Raw genomic sequence first — 24142 nt, forward strand, 5'->3', positions numbered from 1 at the left:
ATTTGCACATAACAAATAAGAGCCTACACAACACAAAACACTGTTGTTGTATGTAGGTTTTATTTTATTTGTTTTTTATCTTATATTTTGGAAATGTACATCCAGTTTTTTCCCCCTTTAATTTTTTGGGGGGGCCACCAAGAGAGTGGGGCCATAAGCTTATAGCTTGTTTAAAGTATGGGGACCCCTGACCATTAGGTCCAGTTATGACCAACTCTGGGGTTGCGGCGCTCATCTCGCTCTACTGGCCGAGGGAGCCTGCGTACAGCTTCTGGGTCATGTGGCCAGCATGACTAAGCCGCTTCTGGAGAACCAGAGCAGCGCATGGAAACGCCGTTTACCTTCCCGCCGGAGCGGTACCTATTTATCTGCTTGCACATTGACGTGCTTTCGAACTGCTAGGTTGGCAGGAGCAGGGACCGAGCAACGGGAGCTCAGCCCGTCATTGCGGGGATTCGAACCGCCGACCTTCTGATCGGCAAGTCCTAGGCTCTGTGGTTTAGACCACCGCGCCACCCGCAAATTTATGGACCTAATTGGCATCTAAAGCCATTTGCACATAACAAATAAGAGCCTACGCAACACAAAACACTGTTGCTGTATGTAGGTTTTATTCGGTTTTTTATCTTATATTTTGGGGTGTACATCCAGGTTTTTTTCCCCTTTAAATTTTTTTGGGGCCCTAATCTTATACGTAAATCCGGCACTGCCTAAGGCTCATGTAGTCCAACCTCTTGCAATGCAGGAATCCTGCCCCTAGCCATCCCTGGGTAGGCTCGAACCACCAGCCTCCGGTTAACAGCCAGACGCCCTGACCCACTGCAGCACAGAAGGATTTTTATCGCAATAGAGATTGAGATGACTCTGTTATTTTCTATCTCTATGCGAATCACTACCGCCCGCCCACGCGGACACTTCCGGTTTAACGCAAGTGGATACTATAGGTTTTCATTTTAAACCGGAAGTGCAGGCCCTGCGCCACTCTATATTCTGTCATCTTCTATTGTAAATCTAGGCACGACTCCTCCTCCCCACAGTCGCAACTGTTTTACGTCACGGGAAGGCGCCCTCTTCCGCTAGCCCTGCCGCCGGGTCCGCTGAGGTGGCCTGAGGAAATTGGGCTTCCCCTCGCCATGGCGGACATGGAGGAGCTGTTCGGCAGCGATGCTGACACCGAGCCGGAGCAAAAAGGTAACGGGGGAGGGGAGACACGGACGCCGGGGGGAGCATATCGCATTGTGTCACGCATGCGCGGAAGGAGGCCTTGGCTTTTAACCTCTCCCCCCCCGCCCGCCTTTTGATTCCTTTGAAATTCTCTCCTTGTTTTCTTGTTCGCGCCCAGAGCTCAGCCCCAAGCCCCGTTTTGGTACCAGAGTGCACGAGAGGCGGCCATGCAGAACAAGAGTGCCTCTGAGCATGAATAAAGTGCCATGCAAAAAAGAGTTCCTCTGAGCATGAGCAAAGTGCCATGCAGAAAAAGAGTTCCTCTGAACATGAGCAAAGTGCCATGCAGAAAAAGAGTTCCTCTGAGCATGAGCAAAGTGCCATGCAGAAAAAGAGTTCCTCTGAACATGAGCAAAGGGTCATGCAGAAAAAGAGTTCCTCTGAACATGAGCATAGTGCCATACTCGCAACACAGCTGGGATGAGGTGGGAGAAGGGGACTGGATGCTTCCAAGTTGCTCAGGGCGGTGTGTTGTGGTTTGTTTCCCACCCCTGCCCCGTTTTTTATTCTTGCAACTCTGTGAGGGAGGGCTAGGCTGACAGTGAGTGATGGGTTGAATCCCACCTGAGTGGCTCTTCCCCAGATTTACTTGCAATCAGATTTCAGTTGTCCCACCCCCCCTTTCCCAGTTTCATTTTTTCATCCTTCTGGAAGTTGGGGCTTGTGAGACTGCTTCCAGGCACCGCTGGGTCTGAAACATCAAAACTTGCAATATGTGAATGGGGCAAGTGCAAAGGAAGGCACGGTTTCTGTACCTTTTAACAGCTGCGTGACAACGGGGGGAACTTTTCTTTTGCTTTTGTCACAAGCTATGGTTACTATAATCCAGTGTTTCTCAAACTTGGGTCCCCAACTGTTGTTGAGCTACAACTCCCATCATGCCTAGCTAGCAGGACCAAGGGTCAGGGCTGATGGGATTTGCAGTCCAGCAACAGCTGGGGACTGAAGTTTGAGAAACACTGCAATCCTTATGTGCCGCTGTTAAAGGTACAATACAGTCGTACCTTGGAAGTCGAATCCGTTTGACTCCCAAAACAGAAGCCAAAGCTCGGCTTCTGATTGGCTTCAGGAAGCTCCTGCAGCCAATTGGAAGCCATGGAAGCCACTTAGGACATTAGGGTTCCAAAGACTGTTTGCAAACTGGAACACTCACTTCCAGGTTTGCGGCAATCGGGAGCCAAAACATCTGAGTACCAAGGCGTTCAGGATCCAAGGTATGACTGTAATTTCCTTTTCATCTGGTCACAATGTTGTGGTCTCTGTCTGTTCATTCGTCTCCATCCCCCTTCTCACCCATGCGCATCTATTCTGAAATTCTTCCTCATTTTAGGTACCCTGCAAGAACATCTTAAACAATGCTGCTAGCATGTATTGTTTTACATAGTGGTTTGCTGTGGGGTTTTTTCCTCGGATCACAGGAGACTGGTGTACTCCATGATGCACTTGTGGACCTTGAATCAGGTTTTCTTAGAAACAGATATGTGTGTCTTCCTACTCTTTCAAATCTGGTGCTGAAAATCTTTGGGCAGACCCACCATCTATTAAACTAGAGGCCACTATCAAACAAGGGATTTTTACTGTGGTGATCTCCAAGCTGTTCAGTACCTGGTTCTGTGCACTGGATCTAAGGTCTTGGTGTCTTTTAAAGAAGAAAGAAAGAAGAAGAAAACAGGCAAGGGAGACCTTTTTTTAGACAGGCTGTTTAGGGTTCGATGTATGGTGGTTGTCATATTGGCAAGCAGAGTGGTGCAATGCAAGATAAAAAATGTAATCTCTGCCCAAATGCAAATATCATTAAGTCACCCGTCCTCTAACTGATTCCCTACAGGTGTTTTGTACTACAACTATTGTCAGCCCTCGCCAGCACCAAAATGCTGTGGCCGTGTCGGTTGTTTTCGAGTCAGCCTATAGCATCCTCATAAATAAACCCACAAAAGTTACTAACCAATACAGTAATTGCCAGTTTACCTATCTGTCGCATTCTGATGCCAGTCATACGTGGCTTAAAAGCTGGGGGTAAGCCAGCTTGGATAATATTTTTCTTATGTGGTCACCTGGTGGTGATTCTTACTTTGCACAGATGACCAGGAGAGCTGCTATTTATGGGCCAGTTCATAGCAGTGTTTCTGAAACAATGGCATAATGGAATTAAATAGCAGTGCCTTAAATATTGTTTTATTTATTTATAAAAATATTTATACACTATACGGTAAAAATAAAAATACCCAAGTAGTTTACAGCAATAATACATACAACATACAATAAAAATCATATTTAAAAAGTTAAAATGGACGTTAATTAACCATTGTGGAAAGATGCAGTCTTAATTGCCTGTATAGAGAATTTAAAGTTGACAATTTAAAAGTGACGCTCCAGCAGGTGATCTTAGTGATCAAGCTGGGATATAAGGGTTCAGGCTATCCTGTTTTTACTTCAATCTCCCAGGACATTCTATACAAGATCTTAAAGTAGCTGTCTTACTGCAAAAGAATTTTAGAAATACACTTGAAAGAGAAGTTGCTGAATTACAGCTCATTACCAAACTAAAAACTATGGAGAGACCTGGTCTGAACAGAGATATTGGATTCATGTCCCATTATACATGATAAAGCTAATTTTGGTCATCTGTCCCTTTAAAAATCCCTTGTTCTTCCCTATGGAACCAACTGCCGTAACTTCCATCAGCAGTTGTAAGGTTGAAGCGACCTCTGCTTCGGAGTATCTGACAAAGTGTGTATTACACATGAAAGCTCATACCTTGAAAGCTTATATTTATTATGACTATGACAGATGAACACGGCTATCCACCTGAACCTGTTTTTACTGTTTTGCCCATTTTCAGTCAACATTTGCTTTACTTCTGTATAGTACTTCAGTCAGGATTGTTCCTGGACTACTACTTAATTATGATTTTTCACTGCTGTCAGTGTTTTCAGCAAAGTGACTAGTTCTTCAAATTGCATATATCTGATGGATTTGCTTCCTTCTGACTAGGTGAACATAAATACAGTGGTACCTCTGGTTACGTACTTAATTCGTTCCGGAGGTCCGTTCTTAACCTGAAACTGTTCTTAACCTGAAGCACCACTTTAGCTAATGGGGGCCTCCCGCTGCTGCCGCACTGCCACCGCGCGATTTCTGTTCTCATCCTGAAGCAAAGTTTTTAACCCGAGGTACTATTTCTGGGTAGCAAAGTCTGTAACCTGAAGCGTATGTAACCCGAGGTACCACTGTAAAATGGTATTGGTCAGTTGATTTCTATATATGTTATCTGACCCTTTTTCTCTTGCTAACGTTGTCCTTTTATGTTTGTTTGGTTTTCACAGATTCTGATTCTGGGTCAGATTCAGACTCTGACCAGGAGCCTGTTGGCTCCATCAGTAATATTTCTGGTAGTGAGAGTGACAGAGATGACGACCGAGAGGCTTTGAAACCCAGTAACAAAGAATTGTTTGGTGACGACAGCGAGGATGATGGCGCCTCTCACCACAGTGGCAGCGATAACCGGTCTGAGCGATCCTATAATCGCTCGGAAGGCTCTGGGCATTCTGAACATGAGGATAATGACCAGTCAGATATGGACCAGCACAGTGGCTCAGAAGCTGCTCACGAGGAGGACGAGGATGAAGAGGATCACAGGTCAGATGAAGGCAGCCACCACTCTGAGGCAGAAGGCTCTGACAAAGCACACTCTGAGGATGAAAAGTGGGAAAGGGAAGACAGAAGTGATCAGTCAGACGATGAGGAGAAGCTCCAGAACTCAGATGATGAAGAAAGGCCACAACACTTGGATGATGATGAGAAGAACTCGGACGACGAGGAGAGACCTCTGGCTTCTGATGACAAAGAGAGGCTGCAGAACTCTGACGAGGAGAAAATGCACAACTCGGATGATGACGAAGAGAGGTTGCAGGTTTCTGATGAAGAGGAAAGACCCCAAAACTCTGATGAGGAGAATATGCAGAACTCGGATGATGACTACGAAAGGCTGCAGCATTCAGACGAGGAAAAGATGCAGAACTCTGACGAAGAGAGGCCCCAGCATTCCGATGATGAAGAGCGAAGGCTCTCGGAGGATGAAGAAGAGCATGAACATAAATCAGGTATGGAAAATTGAGGGTGCAAATGTCTAGACACAGGGCTGGGGAAACCTTAGGTCTGGAGGACTCTTGGGCAAGATTCTTTCCCAGCCTTCTACATGCAAAGCATGTGCTTTACCACTGAGCTTTGGCTTAGTACTCATATCTTGAAGGCTACAATTACTCTTTTTCATCCACCCCAAATCAACAAGTCTAGCACAATCCATCTTTAGTTTGCAGAGCAGTTGGCCCTTTAGAATATCTCTTGGAATTTGGGTTTAATAGTTGCTCACACTTTTTTCCACTTACCTTTTTATAAAAAAATTTAACTCCCCCAAAATTTCAGGATGGGTTGTAATGTTTTGGGGGGTTTGTTTGTTTTTCACTATGAACCTTTGATAGCAGTAAGGCTGAAAAATTTGCTGAATGCCTACCCAGGGAGCTTCAAGGCCAAGTAGGGATTTGAGTATCTTCCATTTATATATGCCCACTGCATTGCTCGGTCATTTTTATTTTAGCAGCCGTGTGGTTTCATCAACAGTACTGGTACGAATGCCATTCTTCAAAGTGACATTTCTCCGCTGTGTTTTATTCAGGGTGTCTGGATTGTGTAATATATAATAATATTTTAATGGAAATACATTAATGGAAATATATACAGTATAATAATAGAAAGTTATGAGGGGGCTTCAAGATTGATATTTGCTTTTGCAGAATCGGCAAGAGGCAGTGACAGTGATGAAGAAGTCATGCAAACGAAGCGTAAGAAACAAATTGCATCAGATTCTGAAATGGATAGTGATGTGGAAGGACAAAAAGGTAAGCAGCCCCTCTTCCTGTCATTTGGGAGTAAAAAAACCAAAAACCAAAACTCATCTGAGCAGTTTGCAGTGCCAAGCTCCCCTTCACATCCTCCACTGCAATAGATCAAAAGTTGTCACCGCAACAGTTTATTTAAGCAACTGTTTAACAACAAATCTACATGTTTGATTATTTTCACGGTAGCTCTGACTTCAGTATTTTGGGTCATCTCTTGTCACTTGCTTTAGAGCAGGGATGTAGAACCTGTAGACCTCCAGATACTGTTGGACTCCCATCACCCCCCAGCCAGCAGGCCAGTGGCCAGGGATTAAGGGGGTTTTAGCCCCAACAGCAGCTGGAAGTCCACATTTCCCCTGTCCCTGTTTTATAGGGTTCAAAGGAGGTCAAGTGCTTCAGTGGGAAAGTTCCTATAAACCAGGATTGGCTCCATGTTGCTCCATGGACTGGATCTGGCACCTGAGACAATTTCATCTGGTCTAGAGCTACCTAATACTTACTTATTTCCCCCCCCCCAAAAAAATACTATTATTTACGGATTTTTTTTCACCCTTCATCATAAGGTCCCAGAGTGGGTTACAACAAAATAAATGTACATTGTTAGAATGAGTTAAAACAGTTTACACTGGCTTTCATTACACTTGCAAGTTATAACACTACAGAAATACAAAATTAAAATTGGGTATAAAAATTTAGAATTACAATATTAAAACCAAGTTGAACAATTTGCAATAATCCAACCCCAGGTACCTAGTGTTAACAATGTTTGGCTCCCTCTCCTGGAAACCAATTTTGGTATCTGTGCTGCCAAAGTGAGCACCCTCTCCTGGTATCCTTCTGTGGTGCATATAATTTTCTAGGTCTCATTGTAAGAGCAGTTTAGGAGATAAGGTCAATTTTTGCCAGACCAGTTCAGAATGGACCACCCTTAAGTTTCAAAAGAAAATCCCCAGTAGATGCTTCAGGCATCTGAAGCACGCCACTAAATACCTGGAAGGGTTTACGTAATTGATAAGCAAGGGCGGGAGTTTTTTTAGAAATAAAACAAGGGCAAGGCATACAGAGCAAAGTCTCAAAACCAAAAGATACATACCTGCTACTGAAATGACAAAAATTCTTGTGGCACCTTAAAGACTAAGAAGTAAGAAACTTGCTTCCGGTCTAGCTACACGTTCCTTATCACTAAAGTCATTTAAAGCAATGTTCTTCAACCTTGGGTCCCCATTTGACTACAACTCCCATCATGCCCTCTCCATTGACCACACTGGCTGATAACGATGGGTCTTGCGCAGCAACAGGTGGGGACCCCAAAGGTGGAATAACTCTCATTTAAAGGACAGGTCATCTTTATGACCGGGTGGGCAGGCTTAGCTGAGATCACCTAGTTTCGCTCTCACTCCCTCTCTGACACTCTCTCGGTTTCTGTGACTCTTTGCCCCGGAGATCTAACTGTCTTCTCCCAACTGACAAAGTTCCAACTGCCAGAGAACTGGCTTCTTTAGACGCACACCTCACGCCCATCTGCCAAGTCTACCTGATAACTTTGTTACACCTTCCCACAGGCCAGTTGTAGGAAGAAGGTTTCTGTGTAGGGCAAAGGAGTCCAGCTGGAGCAGGAGGCTCTGAGAAAGTCTTTGCCTGCCTCCCTCTCTCCAGGTATGCTGGAAGGCAAACTTGGTAGTTAGTTTTTTGTTTTTTAAAAATGCTTTGTTTTTGTTTGTAAGGAAGGGATAAACAAGGATGTAGGGCACTTTGGGCCACGTTGTAAGAAAAGTGACTTTAACACATATGATAAAGAAATAACAATTTAATAATGAATGGTTTACGTGAAATAATATAAAATACTCATAAGAAAATGCCAATAAAACCAACAGATTTTAAAAAGAAGTCAATGTAATAAAATTATCAAAATATTAAGATTAAAAAGAGGGGAATGCTTGATTTCCCCACCCTTTTAAATAAATCCTCACAACAGCCCTGTCTGAGAGGAGAAAAGAATCAGAATTAGAAGAATCTTTATTTGCATCAGCCAGAAGCCGTAGCAAGAAAGTAAAATGTGCTGAAGATAGAGGTAAAAACTTAACTATAGAAAATACATTTTGAGGGCTTACATCAATAATCAAATAATAGATCATTTCTAATTGCCCCCGCTAAAAACCTTGCACTTTTTGCTGTCACCTGATCATCTTGATCTGCTAAAAGAAAGGACACAGTAGGAATGTTGAGCAACCCGGCATGGACAGTAATAAAGGGGTCATAACCTCACTCCTCAAATCTTTATAAAGAGTGCAAGCCAGACACACATGAGCCACTGACTCAATACTGCCATCTCCATAGGGACATAACCATTTTTCCAGTGGGATTTTTTGAAATCGACCCTCAAGTACAGCCGAAGGCAGTATATTCCATCTTGCAAAAGTGAAAGCTTGTCTGTATTTTGGAATTGTCAAATTTTGCATAAAGGGTGTGCCAAAGTGTCAAAATGACTAGGTGGAAAATAGTCACACCAAGCCTCATAAGCTTTATGGCTGGCTAGGAGTTCGAGTGTCATTCTCCGCTTGCCACCCTCTCGGGCCGCATCCTGAGCCATCCATTTAAAGCACTATTGTGCCACTTTAACCGTCATGACTTCCCACAAAGTATCCCAGGAACTGCAAATTGTCAAAGGTTATGAGAATTGTCAGGAGACCCCCATTCCCCTCACAGAGCTGCAATTTGCAGAGTGGTTGAACAACCAATCTCTCGTCACAGGGAACGCCAGGTATAAACCAGCCCTCTACATTCAACAAAGAATCTGAAGAAGTGTGCATGCACATGAAAGCTCATACCAAGAACAAACTTAGTTGGTCTCTAAGGTGCTACTGGACAATTTTATTTTATTTTTAATGTATATATTTATGCCCCTTGTAGAGTATATTTTCTATAAATAAGGTGTCTCTTAAAAACAAAGCCAGTCCTTCCCCACCTCCAGTTTCCAACCTTCTAAGTATGATTTCTGTTTCTTATTTTCTGGGCAAGGTAATAAAGATGCAATGGATCTGTTTGGAGGAGCAGATGACATATCTTCGGGGAGCGATGGGGAAGACAAGCCCCCAACTCCAGGGCAACCTATTGTAAGTACCTTTGTTGGTCTGTTAGGTCCTGCTTTTGCATCAGTGTTGGATTTAACCTGACAACTTGACCACTAATATTTTAATGCTTACATGTATGTTAAGATTTGTATTCTCAAATTGCATTAGGAAAAAGTGGGATAATGATTTGTGATCCTTTTAGAAGGGGTTGCAGATAAGTGTATTCCATTCGGGACTTTTGAAAGTTGAAGGTCTCTTTCCCCCCTCTCTCCTGATGCCAGGATTGGGGAACTTTAGGTCCTCCGGAAGTTCCTGAACTACAACTCCCATCAGCCCCAGCAAGCATGGTCAACGGCTGGATATGATGGGAGTTGTGGTTCAGCAACATCTGAAGGGCCAAAAGTTCCCCACGCTTGCCTTATGCTGATGTCCTGAGCAGGCATAATGTTGATAAAATGTATGTTCTCTGTATGGTTAAATCACACATATGCATAAATGGAAGGGATGGAATTATATTTATATTTACATTTCCTAATTGATTTTCTCTCCCCTCCCCACTGAATAGGACAAGAATGGATTGAACGAGGATCAACAGGAGGAGGAACCTATTCCTGAAACGCGGATAGAAGTCGAAATTCCTAAAGTCAACACAGACTTGGGAAATGACTTATATTTTGTGAAGCTTCCCAACTTCCTCAGTGTGGAGCCCAGGTAAAAGTCACAGGCTCAGTCTGAGAAACAAGTGTTCCAGGATCTTAAAAATCAAAAACAGAAAACCAATCTGTAGTGCTATCCACAGATGAGTTGCAACTACAGTGGTACCTCGGGTTACATACGCTTCAGGTTACATACGCTTCAGGTTACAGACTCCGCTAACCCAGAAATAGCACTTCAGGTTAAGAACTTTGCTTCAGGATGAGAACAGAAATTGTGCTCCGGTGGCATGGCGGCAGTAGGAGGCCCCATTAGCTAAAGTGGTGCTTCAGCTTAAGAACAGTTTCAGGTTAAGAATGGACCTCCAGAACGAATTAAGTACTTAACCCGAGGTACCACTGTATGTAAAAAAACACAAGTCCTCCCCCCCCCCTTTAGTCAGGAAACATTCGTAAATAGGTTTTTTACAAAAAATAATAATGCTAACACGTTAATTCTGTGTTTGGTTTTATTATAAACCATCTTTATTATAAGGAAGCAAGGGAGAATATAAGCATTTTAAATAAACAGAATTGTACTAGGGAAACTCAGGTGTGACTTTGAAACCCTCTGTCTTGGTAGAAGATAGTAACTGAGGGTTGTATTTAATGTAGTGCGAAGTGAAAGTCACTTAGCAGTGCACTTGTTCCACTGGCGAAATGTTTTGCACCAGAAGAAGGTTGTTGCACAATAGAATGCACAAGCAAGCTGCTTGTGATCTTGTTGTACAATGTGCAAACCTTAAGGACATAGGAAGCTGCGTTATACTGAGTCACACCTTGGTCCACCTAGATCAGCACTATTTACACTGGCAGTGGCTCTCCAGGGTGTCCCGTGTGTGTTGCTGCCAACCCAAGTTGGAGATGCCAGGGACTGAACTTGGAACCTTCTGCATGCAAGGCAGATGTTCTACAGCCCTTCTCCAATATTCATTCGCCTTCTCTGTTCTCTCTCCCACCCCCTACCATGTGTACAAAGGAACTGCGGCCACAAACCCATAATTGGGTTTTTGTGTGAGAATTCCAGTCCTGGTACCAAATTGTTTTGCAAGGAAAGGATGACATCCATGGTAACCCATATTCCGGTTTATTGCAGGCCTTTTGATCCACAGTATTATGAGGATGAATTTGAAGATGAGGAGATGCTGGATGAAGAAGGTAGAACAAGGTTAAAACTGAAGGTACCGTATACCTTAAATTCTGCCTCCACACAACATGCAAACTTGACATCTTTCCGCAGGGCCTGCAAGACGGAGCTGTTCCGCCTGGCCTTTGGTTTGGACTCAGTCTGACCCTTATGTTTCCTTCCCCTTATGGTTTTGATTTATTGGCTACTTTTAAAATGAGGCTGCATTTTAAATTGCATTTTAACCTGTATTTTAAATTGGTCCCCCCCCCCCCAAATTATGTTTTTACTGTGATTTTATTGGTGTTAGCCGCCCTGAGCCTGGCTTTGGCTGGGGAGGGTGGGGTATAAGTAAAAATTATTATTATTATTATTATTATTATTATTATTATTATTATTATTAAACACTCCTTGCTCTGTCTTGGAACACAATTCTGTCAAGCCTCGTGCTTTGGATCAGGGTTGGGGAACCAGCCGTTGTTGGGCTCCCATCTCCCTTGAACCCCAGTCTGCATGACCAATGGTCAGGGATGGTGAGCGCTGTGGTCCAGCTGAATTGGGAGGGCCAGAGGTTCCCCATCCCTTCTTTAAACATTGAGAGCTTGTGTAGCATAGTTCTGAGAGATGGAGCAGTGCACCAAGAAGTCAGCTCAAATCCACTGTTGCGGTGAAGTCCCATCAAACCCTAAAGTTGGAAGGGGAAGCTTTTAAGTAATCTATTCCAACCCCTGCTCAATGCAGGAAACCCACAACTTGAGCATTTCCAACAGGCAGCTGCCCAGACTCTTCTCGAAGAGGCCAGGCAATTGGTTTCATGGTCCAACTCCTGTTTCCATCAAGAGGTTTCTCATAACGTTCAGCTGAAAGGTACCCTACTGTAACTGATGCCCATTAGATTAAATGGGCTTAAGTTACAGGAGGTTTCAGATGAAGCTGAGCATTGCAAGAAACTTCTTCCCAGGAAGAGCAGCGAGTAGGTGGCCCTAAGCAAGCCTTCTCCACCCACCCCAGCCAATTGTGGGTCCCCATCTGCAATAGGGGGACAAGAATACTGACCCACCTTACAACGCCATTGTTAGGAAAACATCCATCGCTCTGGGAAGTGATTTGTAAATGAAATAAATAAATGATGACGACCACGATAACTTATGTGAAGTTCTTGAAAGTGATCAAATTACTATTTAAACACAAAATATGACATTCTATGGAACATCAATAGGGCTGACTCTAGAGCACCACCATAGTATATGCACGATAACCTTCTCTGTGCCAGTTAGAGCACCTGGGGTTTCTTCCTTGGTTTTTGTTTATTTATATCTCCGTCAATGTACAATGGTACCTTGGTTCCCGAACGGCTTAGTTGTTGAACAAATCGGCTCCCGAACACAACAAACCCAGCAGTAAGTGTTCCAGTTTGCAAACATTTTTCGGAAGCTGAACGTCCGACACGGCTTCCATGGCTTCCAATTGAGTGCACAAAGCTCCTGCAGCCAATCAGAAGCCGCGTCTTCGTTTTTGAACTGTGTTGGGAGTCCCAGAACGGATTAAGTTCGGAAACCAAGGTACCAGTGTACATGGATTATTACTTTTCAGCATAACAGGGAGGGAGATAGGTTCCTTCCTGAAGGAGCTTACTTTCTAAAATGGGGCACATGGGAAGCAACAGTGGGAGTGGAGAGGAATGGAGAGGAGAGAAAGTTAATTTCAGGTTTGCATGCATGTTATATGTGAGGACTAACATGTTACGCTAAAGTTTTAGCAGAAAAGGTCTGAGCTTGCAGTGGTGGCCTCTCCTCCCCGCCCCCCTGCTGAATCCCTCATGGTACACTGAGCTGTCTTTCTGCTCATTGATTCACAATACTAATACATTAAGCCAGTTAATATTTAAACATGAATTCAGCAATTCAGAATACCAGCGTATGACATTCCCACCAGCATTATTCCCCCACTCCCCACACTCTATTTCTTGCAAGCGTTGTGACATTTCTCTCAAGAAATACCTCCTGCAACTTTGTGTCCCCACAGGTGGAGAACACGATACGCTGGCGAACTCGCCGAGATGAAGAAGGGAGCGAGGTTCGAGAAAGCAATGCGCGGATAGTCAAATGGTCTGATGGGAGGTCAGTTTGTGCCTGATCCCGCTTGACCCATGCTTCTGAACCGTAGAAGGAAACATGTTGTGTAGCATAGAGTTCTATCTCGGGTCTCGTTCACCCAGTTATTATTATTGTTCTGTTTTCTGAGTTGAGTGAAAGAGGGCACACATCCATGAAGGAGCTGAGTCTTCCTGCAAGGAATCATGCGGCCAGCTTTTAAGCAATTCAGTTCCTTACCTGGGACAGAGCTCTGCCCTATCCCTTCATTCAGCCTCATTGCATCTCACCTTTCTGGACGCCTTTCATTTTATTTATTTAAATATCTATATACCGCTGTTTGTACTGCAGCTGCTTTTGTTGCTATGATCCAGGCTGAATGAGCTGCCCCACTAAAGGTCAGAAAAGCTACCAAGGTAGCTCAAAATAACTAATGCCTTCCACCCTCTTTGGAACAGAGAAGGTTCCAGTGGTAGACACCTTGGTGGAAGTGCTGCTCAATGGCCGATGTCGCTACCCATATAAAAACTCACAGGGAGAGGAAAGTGCAAGGTGCCGTCAGTGAAGCTTAAGAAGCCCATATCCCTCTCCTTTGCTATTTCCAATTTTGTTAGGGCATCCGTGTTATGGCAGGAGGGCCTGGAGGCAGTAGGCAAGAATACATAGAAAAACATATCCATACAGCACGTTAAAGAAAGCTGACAATAAACACGATAAAAGACAGGCTAGGAACAGAACCAAGGAGAGCATAATTATAGATTGGGAGAATTAGCAAGTTTCACACAGGCATTGACAAATTCTGTAACACCTGTAAAAAAAATAATAATCCATGATGTAAGGAGTCGTCAGAATTTTGTGGGATAACTTTCTTCACTGCTCTGTAAACAGATAATAACATCCTATATCTAGTTCACTTGTATCAACTGGGCGCCTTCCATTAAACAGAAAAATAACTCAAAAGGCTGCTGCTGCAATAAGGCTTCCTGCCTAAGTAAAACGGGAGCAAGGAAAGGAGACTGGAGAAAGAGGATAAAGCTGAGACAGAATGGCAGAGTGCACGATATGGGCATCACGGGCCTGTAAATACATCAGTAGAAGTATTCAGTTGGCTTAATGTACTTGTATGAGCAAAGCAAATAAGGCTCTTGGCTTGTGTGCTGATCGAAGCTATCCTCCTTCCTTTTGAAGCATGTCACTACATTTGGGGAATGAAGTTTTCGATGTGTACAAAGCACCATTGCAGGGAGATCACAACCATCTCTTCATCAGGCAAGGAACAGGTCTTCAGGGGCAAGCTGTGTTCAAAACAAAGCTAACCTTCAGGTAAGCATGTGGATCCCATTGAGTTGAAAATATTTACATGTAATCGCATCACAGTGAATGTGAAAGAGGATACAAGGTGTTTGAGCAAAGGTGGTTTGCCTAATTATTTCCAAGGGGGGTAGCTATGTTGAAACAAGAACATTGAAACTTGCCTCATCTACAGGCATTAATTAACTGATCAGCGTCAGGATGTTTAGATTATTTTCATCAGTGCTGCTGTGGTCACTGATGATTTTACATACCTTTTAAACTTTAACATAATGCTCAGAATCTACTTCTATGCCCTCTTAATTTCACTTCTTACAATTCCCACCCACCCTCAACCCTATCTATCTATCTATCTATCTATCTATCTATCTATCATCTCTCTCTCTCTCTCTGTGTCTACCTTCCAATTCAGGAAAATATGTAATGCATCGAATGATGTGAACTCTAGTCTACAGAAGCTTATGTTATACTAAATATGTTAGTCTTTAATGTGCCACAAAACTCTTGAATCATTTTATTATGGTCACTTGTCTATGGCCTATAGCAGGTAGCAGTATTTGGAATTAGCCAGGCACATTTTGCACCTGGCTATCAGCCACTTGCAACCAAGTGAAGATGCCTGGGCGCCAGGATGGCACCTGACATCACCATCTGACTGGCTGGTGGACAGTAGTGTTTGTTGGTTTTTTGTTGCGATGCTATGGCGCGAGTCAGATTTTCGCTGGAGCTGAGAATATACACAATTCATTTTCAGCTTTGTGATCTTGTTTTAAAAAATATATGCATCCAAACATTCTGTTAGAGTGCCTGTAACCTAGCTTTAAGGGGCCATGTGCCGAATAGCTTTTATATCTCAGTTTCTAATAGTGTCAGGTAGGGAACCTCAGGCCCAGGAGCCAAATCCGCTGAATGCCTGGCTTTAAGAGAGCGCTGCACAGCCAAAGGCCTGGCAGTCAGCTGGAATCAGTTGTCCTTTAGGAAGTACCTGATGCAACCACTTTCTCAAGAGAGAGAGAAAATTGCGGAAATTTAAAATGGAGATTTTGTTCTTTCCAGGGATACGAAGTGCTTTCTCTGCAGAGGGAGAAATGTTCTACTTTTAGGAGCATTTCCCCCTCGGCAGAGATTCCAAAGGGGCTCCCTGTAACTGAGGATCAACTGATCATTGCTCACAGGGAGCCTCTGTGAAGGCAACCTCCTAGTGTTCGTGGCACTGAAAAGGCTTCTTCGAAGGAGGTTGCTGCAACCGATGATCAACCCACAAGATGGTCTTGGCTACAGGTTGACATAGCGTGTTGTGTGAATCAGCTCAGTCATGTGCAATTGTTTTCTCAAACCTGCAGTTCCCTGAAAGAAGTGCTTTTTAACCCAGTAACAATTTTACCGCAGGCCTCACTCAACAGACAGTGCCACACACAGAAAGATGACTCTCTCGCTCGCAGACAGATGTTCCAAGACACAAAAAATTCGTATTTTGCCCATGGCTGGCCGTGATCCAGAGTCCCAACGAACAGAAATGATTAAGGTATAGTTTTGGGGTGGGGTAGCTGGAATCAAAATTTGCCTTCTAAGCCATTATTAAATTTGTCCCTTATATGCAAATCTTAAAATATTGTTTGTATGCATGACAGCAGCATCTTTAGACTTACTGCCCTCAATGCAGCAAGCCTCTTGCTCGGCAGGAGTCTGAATTGCCATAGAAAACAACCTTACCTACCTTGGCATCTCTGTGGGTGGCCAGGGGGCTGCAAGCAGTTGAAAAGGGGAAGAAGAAAAGAACAAGAGGGGAGGAGCAGAAGAGATAAGAGTAACTTCCTATTTGCCATATCCTGCAAAACTCAGCATTGGAATCTGGCAATCAGTCTTTATAAACCATTTTATGGTATCACCAGCACTGCTAGGTAAAATGGGCAGTGCCTCGCTGCTATGTTGCCAGTGGACTAAAACACATTCCCCCCCCCAATTTGGTGAAATGGTGGAGCTGAGTTGGGAGCCAAGTTAATATAAAAAGGTAAAGGAGCCCTGACAGTTAAGTCCAGTCGCAAATGACTCTGGGGTTGTGGTGCTCATCTCCCTTTACTGGCCAAGGGAGCCAACGTTTTGTTTTGCGAAACCAGAGCAGCGCATGGGAACGCCGTTTACCTTCCTGCCAGAGCAGTACCTCTTTATCTACTTGCACTTTGGCGTGCTTTTGAACTGCTAGGTTGGGTTAGGGTTAGGGACAGAGCAATGGGAGCTCACCCCATCGCGGGGATTTGAACCGCTGACCTTCCGATCGGTAAGCCCAAGGCACAGTGGTTTAGATCACAGTGCCACCTGCATCCCATTCAAGTTAATTTAGCCTGAAGCAAAACAAAAAACCTTACTTGGATCCTTCTTCCTCCCTCTCTAACCTATTGATCAAGGTGTGTAATCCAGGCCAGAGCAAGTCATGAAACAGAGCACATGAAACCTGTGCAACATTTCTCTCTGCTGCAGCATGTAGCAGAAAAAGAACCTGGAATAAAAGTGGAACGAGACTTAACTGCTGCAAGAATGCCAAAGCCTCATTTGCATTGGCATTCCCCCGGCTTCTGAAGATGCACCTGTTTACACAGGCACCCCTACGATCTTGACCTGTTTTAATGTTTTGTTTAATAGGATTGTTTTATTGGGTGTTTTAATTATGGATGCTTCTATTCTAATATTCGTGTAACTGGTGTACCTTGAAAACCACTTTGAATTCTGCTTGGGCAATAAGAGGGGTGTAAATTAGTGATGGGTGATGTGCAGGGCAGTGCACAGTCTGAGCCCTGTTTTGAGAAATCCTTGGCACACCCCTATGTTGTTGCCATTTCCCCCTGCAGAAAGAGGAGGAGAGGCTGCGAGCTTCCATTCGCAGGGAGTCCCAGCAAAGGAGAATGCGAGAGAAGCAGCACCAGCGGGGACTGAGCGCCAGCTACTTGGAGCCTGACCGCTACGATGAAGAGGACGAAGGAGAAGAAGCCATCAGCCTGGCAGCAATTAAAAACAGATATAAAGGTGGAATAAGAGGTATGGTCGGCTTAGCGCGGAGTCTTGGATTTATCTGGTTTTAAGTCCAGGGAGCTGCTTCAGGCTTATCACACAAAGGAAAAGTGGAGCATTAATACCTAAGAGGAGGATGGCGGGAAATCCTTTGGGAAATAATATGTGATTATTTTGTTTGTTTCGTTTTGCAATGGCCAGTGATGACAAGCAAATAAAGAACGCTGATAGTGCTTCATGGAGGGAAAGGATTGTCACTTCTAAGCAGCCAGTTTCTAAGTTACGGTCAGTTTTTCTAGATTAGCTCTTGGAGAGAAATGCATATACACTGTATATATTTTTCCCTTTCAGAGGAGCGTGCGAGGATTTATTCTTCAGACAGCGACGAGGGCTCAGATGAAGATAAAACGCAGAGATTACTGAAAGCGAAGAAACTCAACAGTGACGAGGTGAGAGAAATGGTGAAGGGGTCTATTTTGAGTGGCTCAGGTGTTAATAATAATAATAATAATAATAATAATAATAATAATTTTTTAAAAAATATTATTTATACCCCGCACATCTGGCGGGGTTTCCCCAGCCACACTGGGCGGCTTCCAACAGAACACGAAAATACAATAACCTATTAAACATTAAAAGCTTCCCTAAACAGGGCTGCCTTCAGATGTCTTCTAAAAGTTTGGTAATTATTTTTCTATTTGACATCTGGTGGGAGGGCGTTCCACAGGGCGGGTGCCACTACCGAAAAGGCCCTCTGCCTGGTTCCTTGTAACTTGGCTTCTCGCAGTGAGGGAACCACCAGAAGGCCCTCGGCGCTGGACCTCAGTGTCCGGGCTGAACGATGGAGGTGGAGACACTCCTTCAGGTATACTGGACCAAGGCCGTTTAGGGCTTAAAGGTCAGCACCAACATTTTTAATTGTGCTCGGAAATGTACTGGGAGCCAGTGTAGGTCTTTTAAGACCGGTGTTATATGGTCTCGGTGGCCGCTCCCAGTCACCAGTCTAGCTGCCGCATTCTGGATTAGTTGTAGTTTCTGGGTCACCTTCAAAGGTAGCCCCACATAGAGCGCATTGCAGTAGTCCAAGCGGGAGATAACTAGAGCATGCACCACTCTGGCAAGACAGTCTGCGGGCAGGTAGGGTCTCAGCCTGCGTACCAGATGGAGCTGATAAACAGCTGCCCTGGACACAGAATTGACCTGCGCCTCCATGGACAGCTGTGAGTCCAGAATGACTCCCAGGCTTACTATAATTGGTTTGAAGTATAGACCACTCTGTACCTTGGGGTGGAGAACCAAGGGCCCTCCAGAGGTTGTTGGACTCCAGCTCCCAGAATCCCCAGCTATCAAGGCCAAAGGTCAGGGATGGTGATATCCTACAACATCTGTCTCTGCTGTACATGTTAGTTTGAAATGCCGAAGACTAGTCAAGCTCTCTTACCTTGGACTTCTTCTATGACCTGATGTTTCTTGAGACTTGTCATACTCTTTTCTTTTCTTTTTACTGTTTTACCCAGAATGCTCTGACTTTAATGTCATTTTAAAACCAGTGTAGTGCAGTGGTTTACAGTGTTGGACTGGAACTTGGGAGTCAGGGCTCAACTTCTTGAGGGTAATGTACTGAGATAAAAAGTTGCATCACAAAGCCTGCTAGCATCCTTCAGGCTCGCACAGATTCTAGTCTGAAAACATTGTTGTCTCTTAAGATCGTAGCTGGAAAGCATCTGTATAATGCTGTAATTTTAAACGCCTGCATGTTTTTACTTAAGTGGCTCAGTATCCCGCATGCCCAAAGAGGCTTTGGTCTTGTGTTTCAAAAGTGGTTGGTGACATGGCATTGAAGAAGGGAGCCGCCAATCAAAGAAAAGCCTTCTCCAATCAAAGGGATTCTACAAGTGGAATTCTGTCTGGTGCCACAAATTTCTCATTTCTGTGAAAGACAACGAAACCATGACTTCTGCTTACTTCATGCCCCCCCCCCCCATTTTAAAAGCAATTTAGTTTGCTAACATTCAACTTCACCACATGGTGGCGCTTAAGCATTAAAAAAAGTAGTTAAGAGAGTAGCACATCTGCATGGACCACAAATTATGGGCTGCACAGACTTGTACTTTGGTATGCATCTCATTGCAACCATTTTCCTGCCCTTGCTCTCCAAAAATGATCCGGAGGACTGCTCTCTTTGCGCTAGTGATGTTGGAGTTCAGCAGAACTCAGAAAGAGGTGGAGAAGTGAATTAGGGTAGAAGTCCAAAAGTAGAATTCTGTACTGCATCGAGATCAGTTGATGTGCATGGGGTGGGGGGGAACCTTGGCTGAATTCAATCTGTAGAAGATCATCATTATTTAGGAGGTCAGTCTTATTACGGTCTGCATTTTATTTGTGCTTAGACCAGAGGTGGGAACTTTTGTGAGCCTGCAGGCTGCAATTCTCTTCTGGACCACCTTCTGAGGGTCACATGCTGGTGGTGGGTGGAGCCAGAGACAAAAGTGGGAGGGGCTATGCATGGGAAGTTTATCTTGAATGGTGGGCTAGTTTCTACACACACTCTCACACCCTGCACCTGAGATTCCTCATCCCTGACCCAGACCAAGCAGCCCTACAGGCAAGGAAGCATTTTCGGCATCCCCTCAATTTGTCCCTCTTTTAAAAGCCTTTTTTTATTGTGGTCATATCATTTCACGACATGGATGCTCAGTTTGCATGCATGAATTCAACTTTTGTCCATGCCTTATGAACTGTTTGCACTATTTGTTTCAGCTTCTGAGTAGATGGTTGAATCAGCCGCCCTTGACCCAGGAGCCACTCCTGCTCCCCCCCTCAAAAAAAATTCTAGCACCCCAGGCACTTCCCTGAATCTGAACCCATGTTGAATGGGTGTCCTAGGTTCCATTATGTTAAGCTTTATAGCGAAAAATGAATCAAGTAATTGGGTTCATTAATAAAAAAGCAAGTAATTTTCCAGTTGGTAGAAAGCTGTTGAAATTCTACTTCACTGCGAGAGACACACACATTATGGATTACTTCATTAAAATAACCACCAGCCTCTTTTGAAGCATGTGTTGCAGAGGCTGACTTTGAAATTCTCAAGGACTTCATTTTGATCTTTCATTTGCACAAAACCTGGATGTGTGTTAATAGTCAGGGAGTAGAGGATTGCAATTAGCTTTCACCCAAAGTCCCAAATCACCCAGTAGCACTTCTGGCTTCTTATAGCTGAAGGAAAAATATTAAACTTGAATGCATTTGGGTCGGTTTTGTTTTTTTGCGGGTAGGTGGTGCCATTTGCTGAAGTATTTTGTACTAGGATACAAGATCTTCTCTGGGGGGAAAAAGAGAAATCTTTAAGCTCATCACTGTTAATGCATTCTGTCTTAAATGGGAAGTGGTTTCATTGTAAATTAGAACAGGATACTTACCTGAAAATTAAGAGCAAATTATAATTATCACATTGTTTGCTTTTCCCCCAGATTTTGCACACAGTCTATATTTTAGCAAAACAAACAAGATGCATTACCTTTTGCTAACAACAAGCAGTTAGCTGAGATCTAGGCTGAAATCATAACTACTGTAATATGCCCATCAGGCAGGGCCAGAGTCTCTGGGCGATGTAAGGCTGCCACTAAAAAGGGCATCGCTGTGTTGAGTTCACACCTTCTGTGATGTGTAGTGACACTCATGTCTTGACATCATGAAACTATGTGAATTCCCACAACAATGAATGGTGCCTAGTTTGGGGGACTTGCAGTAGATTTTATGCAGGGAGCATTCGGATACTTGCTTCCTGTCCCTTCTTTGGAAGCCCCAACAAAGCTGCAATCCTTAAACGCATTAGGATGCATCCGGTGCTGCTGTACTATTCACACGACAGACTTTGCTTGTGCAGTTGGTCTGCAGCCCCCTGGGCACCCTCAAAGTCTGCTCCAGAGGGTTGGGAAACCCTCCAAAGCAAATTTGTTTTTTTGTTTTTGTTTTTTTTATAAATGATTTTTATTAAGGTTTCAGAAAAAAGGTTAGACAGAAAGACATAAAAAAAAGAAATACACAAATACACTATACATAATCCAAAAAAAGGAAAATAAACACACACAAAAAAACCCCCAAAAAGCAAATAAAACAAAATAAACAGAACAATTAAAAACAATATCACTTTTTCATTTCCGTTTTTAAATTTACTTATTTTCTGGACTTCCTCATGCCTCCCTCTTTTGTATTCCAGTCCAAATTGTTTGTCCAGAAATTTCTTTTCCACTTTTTTAATCCCAGTCTTTAATCTTAATATAATATAACATCAAAATTTTACCTCTTCCTCCAAAGCAAATTTGGGGGGAACACAGATGCCAATAACAAATGGCTTGTATCCATCTGTCTTGAGAGGCAATGGAAGAGTGTGCCATGGTGGGGGGGGGGGTGTCAAACCACTGGAAGGTTACAGTGCCTGCTGTGACTGTAGAGATGGGAGAGGCATGTTTTGCTGCAGGTGGCGATGTCCTGTTTCATTGGGGCAGCTGGACCATGGCATTTCTTCTCTCTGCGCTCCTCCCAGCAGTCATTTTTCCTCTGGTCACCGCTATGGATTCATGACCTGACTGTCTCCAGGCGCCTGCAAGGAATTCCCACACGGCAGGGTTGATTTTGCCAGCCTTCGTGTCATGTTTGCAGACATTTTCGTAATGCAGAGTTGGCCTGCCAGTGGGCCTGTTGCCTGAAGCCAGTTCCCCATGGAGCGCATCCTCTGGGATCCTGCCGTCTTCCGTTCTGTGCACATGACCAAGCCAGTGTAGTCGTCTCTGAGACAAGTGTGTGAACATGCTGGGAATGTGGGCTGGTTTGAGATTCTGTTGCTGTGTTATGCCCAAAATCTTCCTGGCACAGCACATATGGAAGGCCTTGAGTTGTCACTCCTGGTGGGTTTAGCTCTGGGGAATTTAACTTTTGAGTAAACGTGATTCGGGTACTGTTGATGTGGCTGTTTTTTTCAGCTGTCCTCTGTCCTGTTTGCATCTTTAGATAGCCAAGCGTAAACAGTTGCAAGATTCATTCTTCCTTAGCCCAACCTCTGTTTCCATAGGTTCTTTTCCCTCTAAATTGTATTTCAATCAATTGTTTTTATACCTGGTGTTAGCCTCCCTGAGCCCGTCTCGGCTGGGGAGGGCGGGGTATAAATTATTATTATTATTATTATTATTATTATTATTATTATTATTAAATGTTGCCTCTGTTAACCAAGGAGGGAGCATCATTTTCTTTGGGAGCATTAAATGCCTTTTTCTTAGTGCGTGGATGATCCAAATTGCAGTTTTAGTCACTTAAACCTAGAGAAATGCTCATTTTGGCTTAAAATCGATCTGCTTTCCTGTAGGAGGGTGAGCCATCTGGTAAAAGAAAAGCAGAAGACGATGAGAAGGCAAGCAAGAAGCACAAGAAGTACGTGATCAGTGATGAGGAAGACGAGGACGAGGATGCATAATGCAAGCCTGAAAGTCTACAAGACTCGTGTAAATATATATAATGACTGCACTGTTCTTTTTGCAGCCAGGATGTAAGTAAACCTAATGAGGATTTTTATTTTATTTTTACAAAAGAAACTTGCATTCAGATCTGTAGTCTTAAAATGAATAAAGATTTTTGTTGGACCCTTTTAAATTCCTTTTCTTTTAAAAGGTGATTGCTTTGTTCCGCAGGAATATCTTGCGGCAGGTTTGTTTTAGATCTGTACCCGTTTCATCGTCAAACACTGTGCTCTGCAAATGCTAGGTTGTTGCTGGATCGTTGACTTTTATGAAGCTGGAACGAAATGTTACGGGTCACATCTTGCCACCAAAAGAAGCAGCGATCCAGCATCTCCTCTTCCCCCTTGTAATGTTCAGTAGGGTAAAGTGTGTGGCACGATGCCATCGCGCCGTAAGATTCCCTGCCCCTTCCTTAATCTGCTGGCTGCTGCTCGTAGGGGCAGGAAAACTTGCAACTTGCTGCTGCCGTATCATATGTTTTGCATATCTGCAGTGGAGAAGAAGTGGAGGTAGAGATGCGAGGCTGCTGATTTGGGTGGCAGGCATAACACGCACCACCCTTGGTGTAGATAAAACAGGCACATGTGCAAGCATGTGCACACATGCACACAAACGTATATAAAAGCGCATACATATACACACACACACAAATCTGAATTAAATAAGTCACAAGCTACTATGCCTACAGGGTATGTGGGTGGCTTATAGATTCTGCTTCCTTATGCCAGGCCCCTGTCCCTGGTGAAGAAGTAATTAAAGGTTTAGCACTTTAAAAAATAGCTACATTAATCAAATGGCTGGATCCTGTATTACACACACACACACTCACACGAGTGGGTGTTGTGTAGTGGTCAGCTGTGTCTTACTAGACCTGGGGAGACCAGGGTTCTTCTTCCTGTTTAGCCACAAAGACCTTTTGTTGCTGATCACCACTGGTCTAGATATATAAGCAGACCAAAATAAGATAGAATTTGTTCAAAAGTAGGACACATGTTGGGTTTAAATGTGAGTTCTGGTCTGGAAGGAAGAAAGGCTGCTGCCTTAAGCTATGAAGAAAACTTTGCTTGGTCTTACAGGCAAAAGAACCTCAATCCACGTTCACACCATACAGCACAGTCATGGCTTCCCCCAGATAATTATGGGAGCTGTAGTTTGTTAAAAGTGCTAGGAGTTGTTGGGAGACCCCTATTCCCCTCAGAGAGCTAGAA

General features: G+C 43.8%; 1 protein-coding gene across 1 annotated transcript; it reads left to right on the forward strand.

Moving 5' to 3' along the window:
- Positions 1-1032: 1032 nt before the first annotated feature.
- Positions 1033-23067, forward strand: LEO1 (LEO1 homolog, Paf1/RNA polymerase II complex component). The gene is made up of 12 exons (XM_080980370.1): positions 1033-1191; positions 4551-5327; positions 6018-6122; positions 9141-9235; positions 9759-9904; positions 10982-11066; positions 13037-13131; positions 14293-14427; positions 15805-15940; positions 17262-17448; positions 17773-17870; positions 22784-23067. The coding sequence occupies exons 1-12, from the start codon at positions 1134-1136 to the stop codon at positions 22889-22891; spliced, it is 2025 nt and encodes a 674-aa protein (XP_080836496.1). The 5' UTR covers positions 1033-1133; the 3' UTR covers positions 22892-23067.
- Positions 23068-24142: the final 1075 nt, after the last annotated feature.

This window comes from Podarcis pityusensis, assembly GCF_964106645.2.
Source record: "Podarcis pityusensis genome assembly, chromosome: 14".
In the NCBI taxonomy this organism is placed as follows: Eukaryota; Metazoa; Chordata; class Lepidosauria; order Squamata; family Lacertidae; genus Podarcis; species Podarcis pityusensis.

Excerpts from the sequence above, each read along its gene's own strand:
- LEO1 (XM_080980370.1), top strand. The coding sequence starts at position 1,134 with ATGGCGGACATGGAGGAGCTGTTCGGCAGCGATGCTGACACCGAGCCG. Across the intron at positions 5,328-6,017 it reads AGAGCATGAACATAAATCAG|AATCGGCAAGAGGCAGTGAC; the intron begins GTATGGAAAATT and ends TTGCTTTTGCAG. Across the intron at positions 17,449-17,772 it reads ATATAAAGGTGGAATAAGAG|AGGAGCGTGCGAGGATTTAT; the intron begins GTATGGTCGGCT and ends TTTCCCTTTCAG.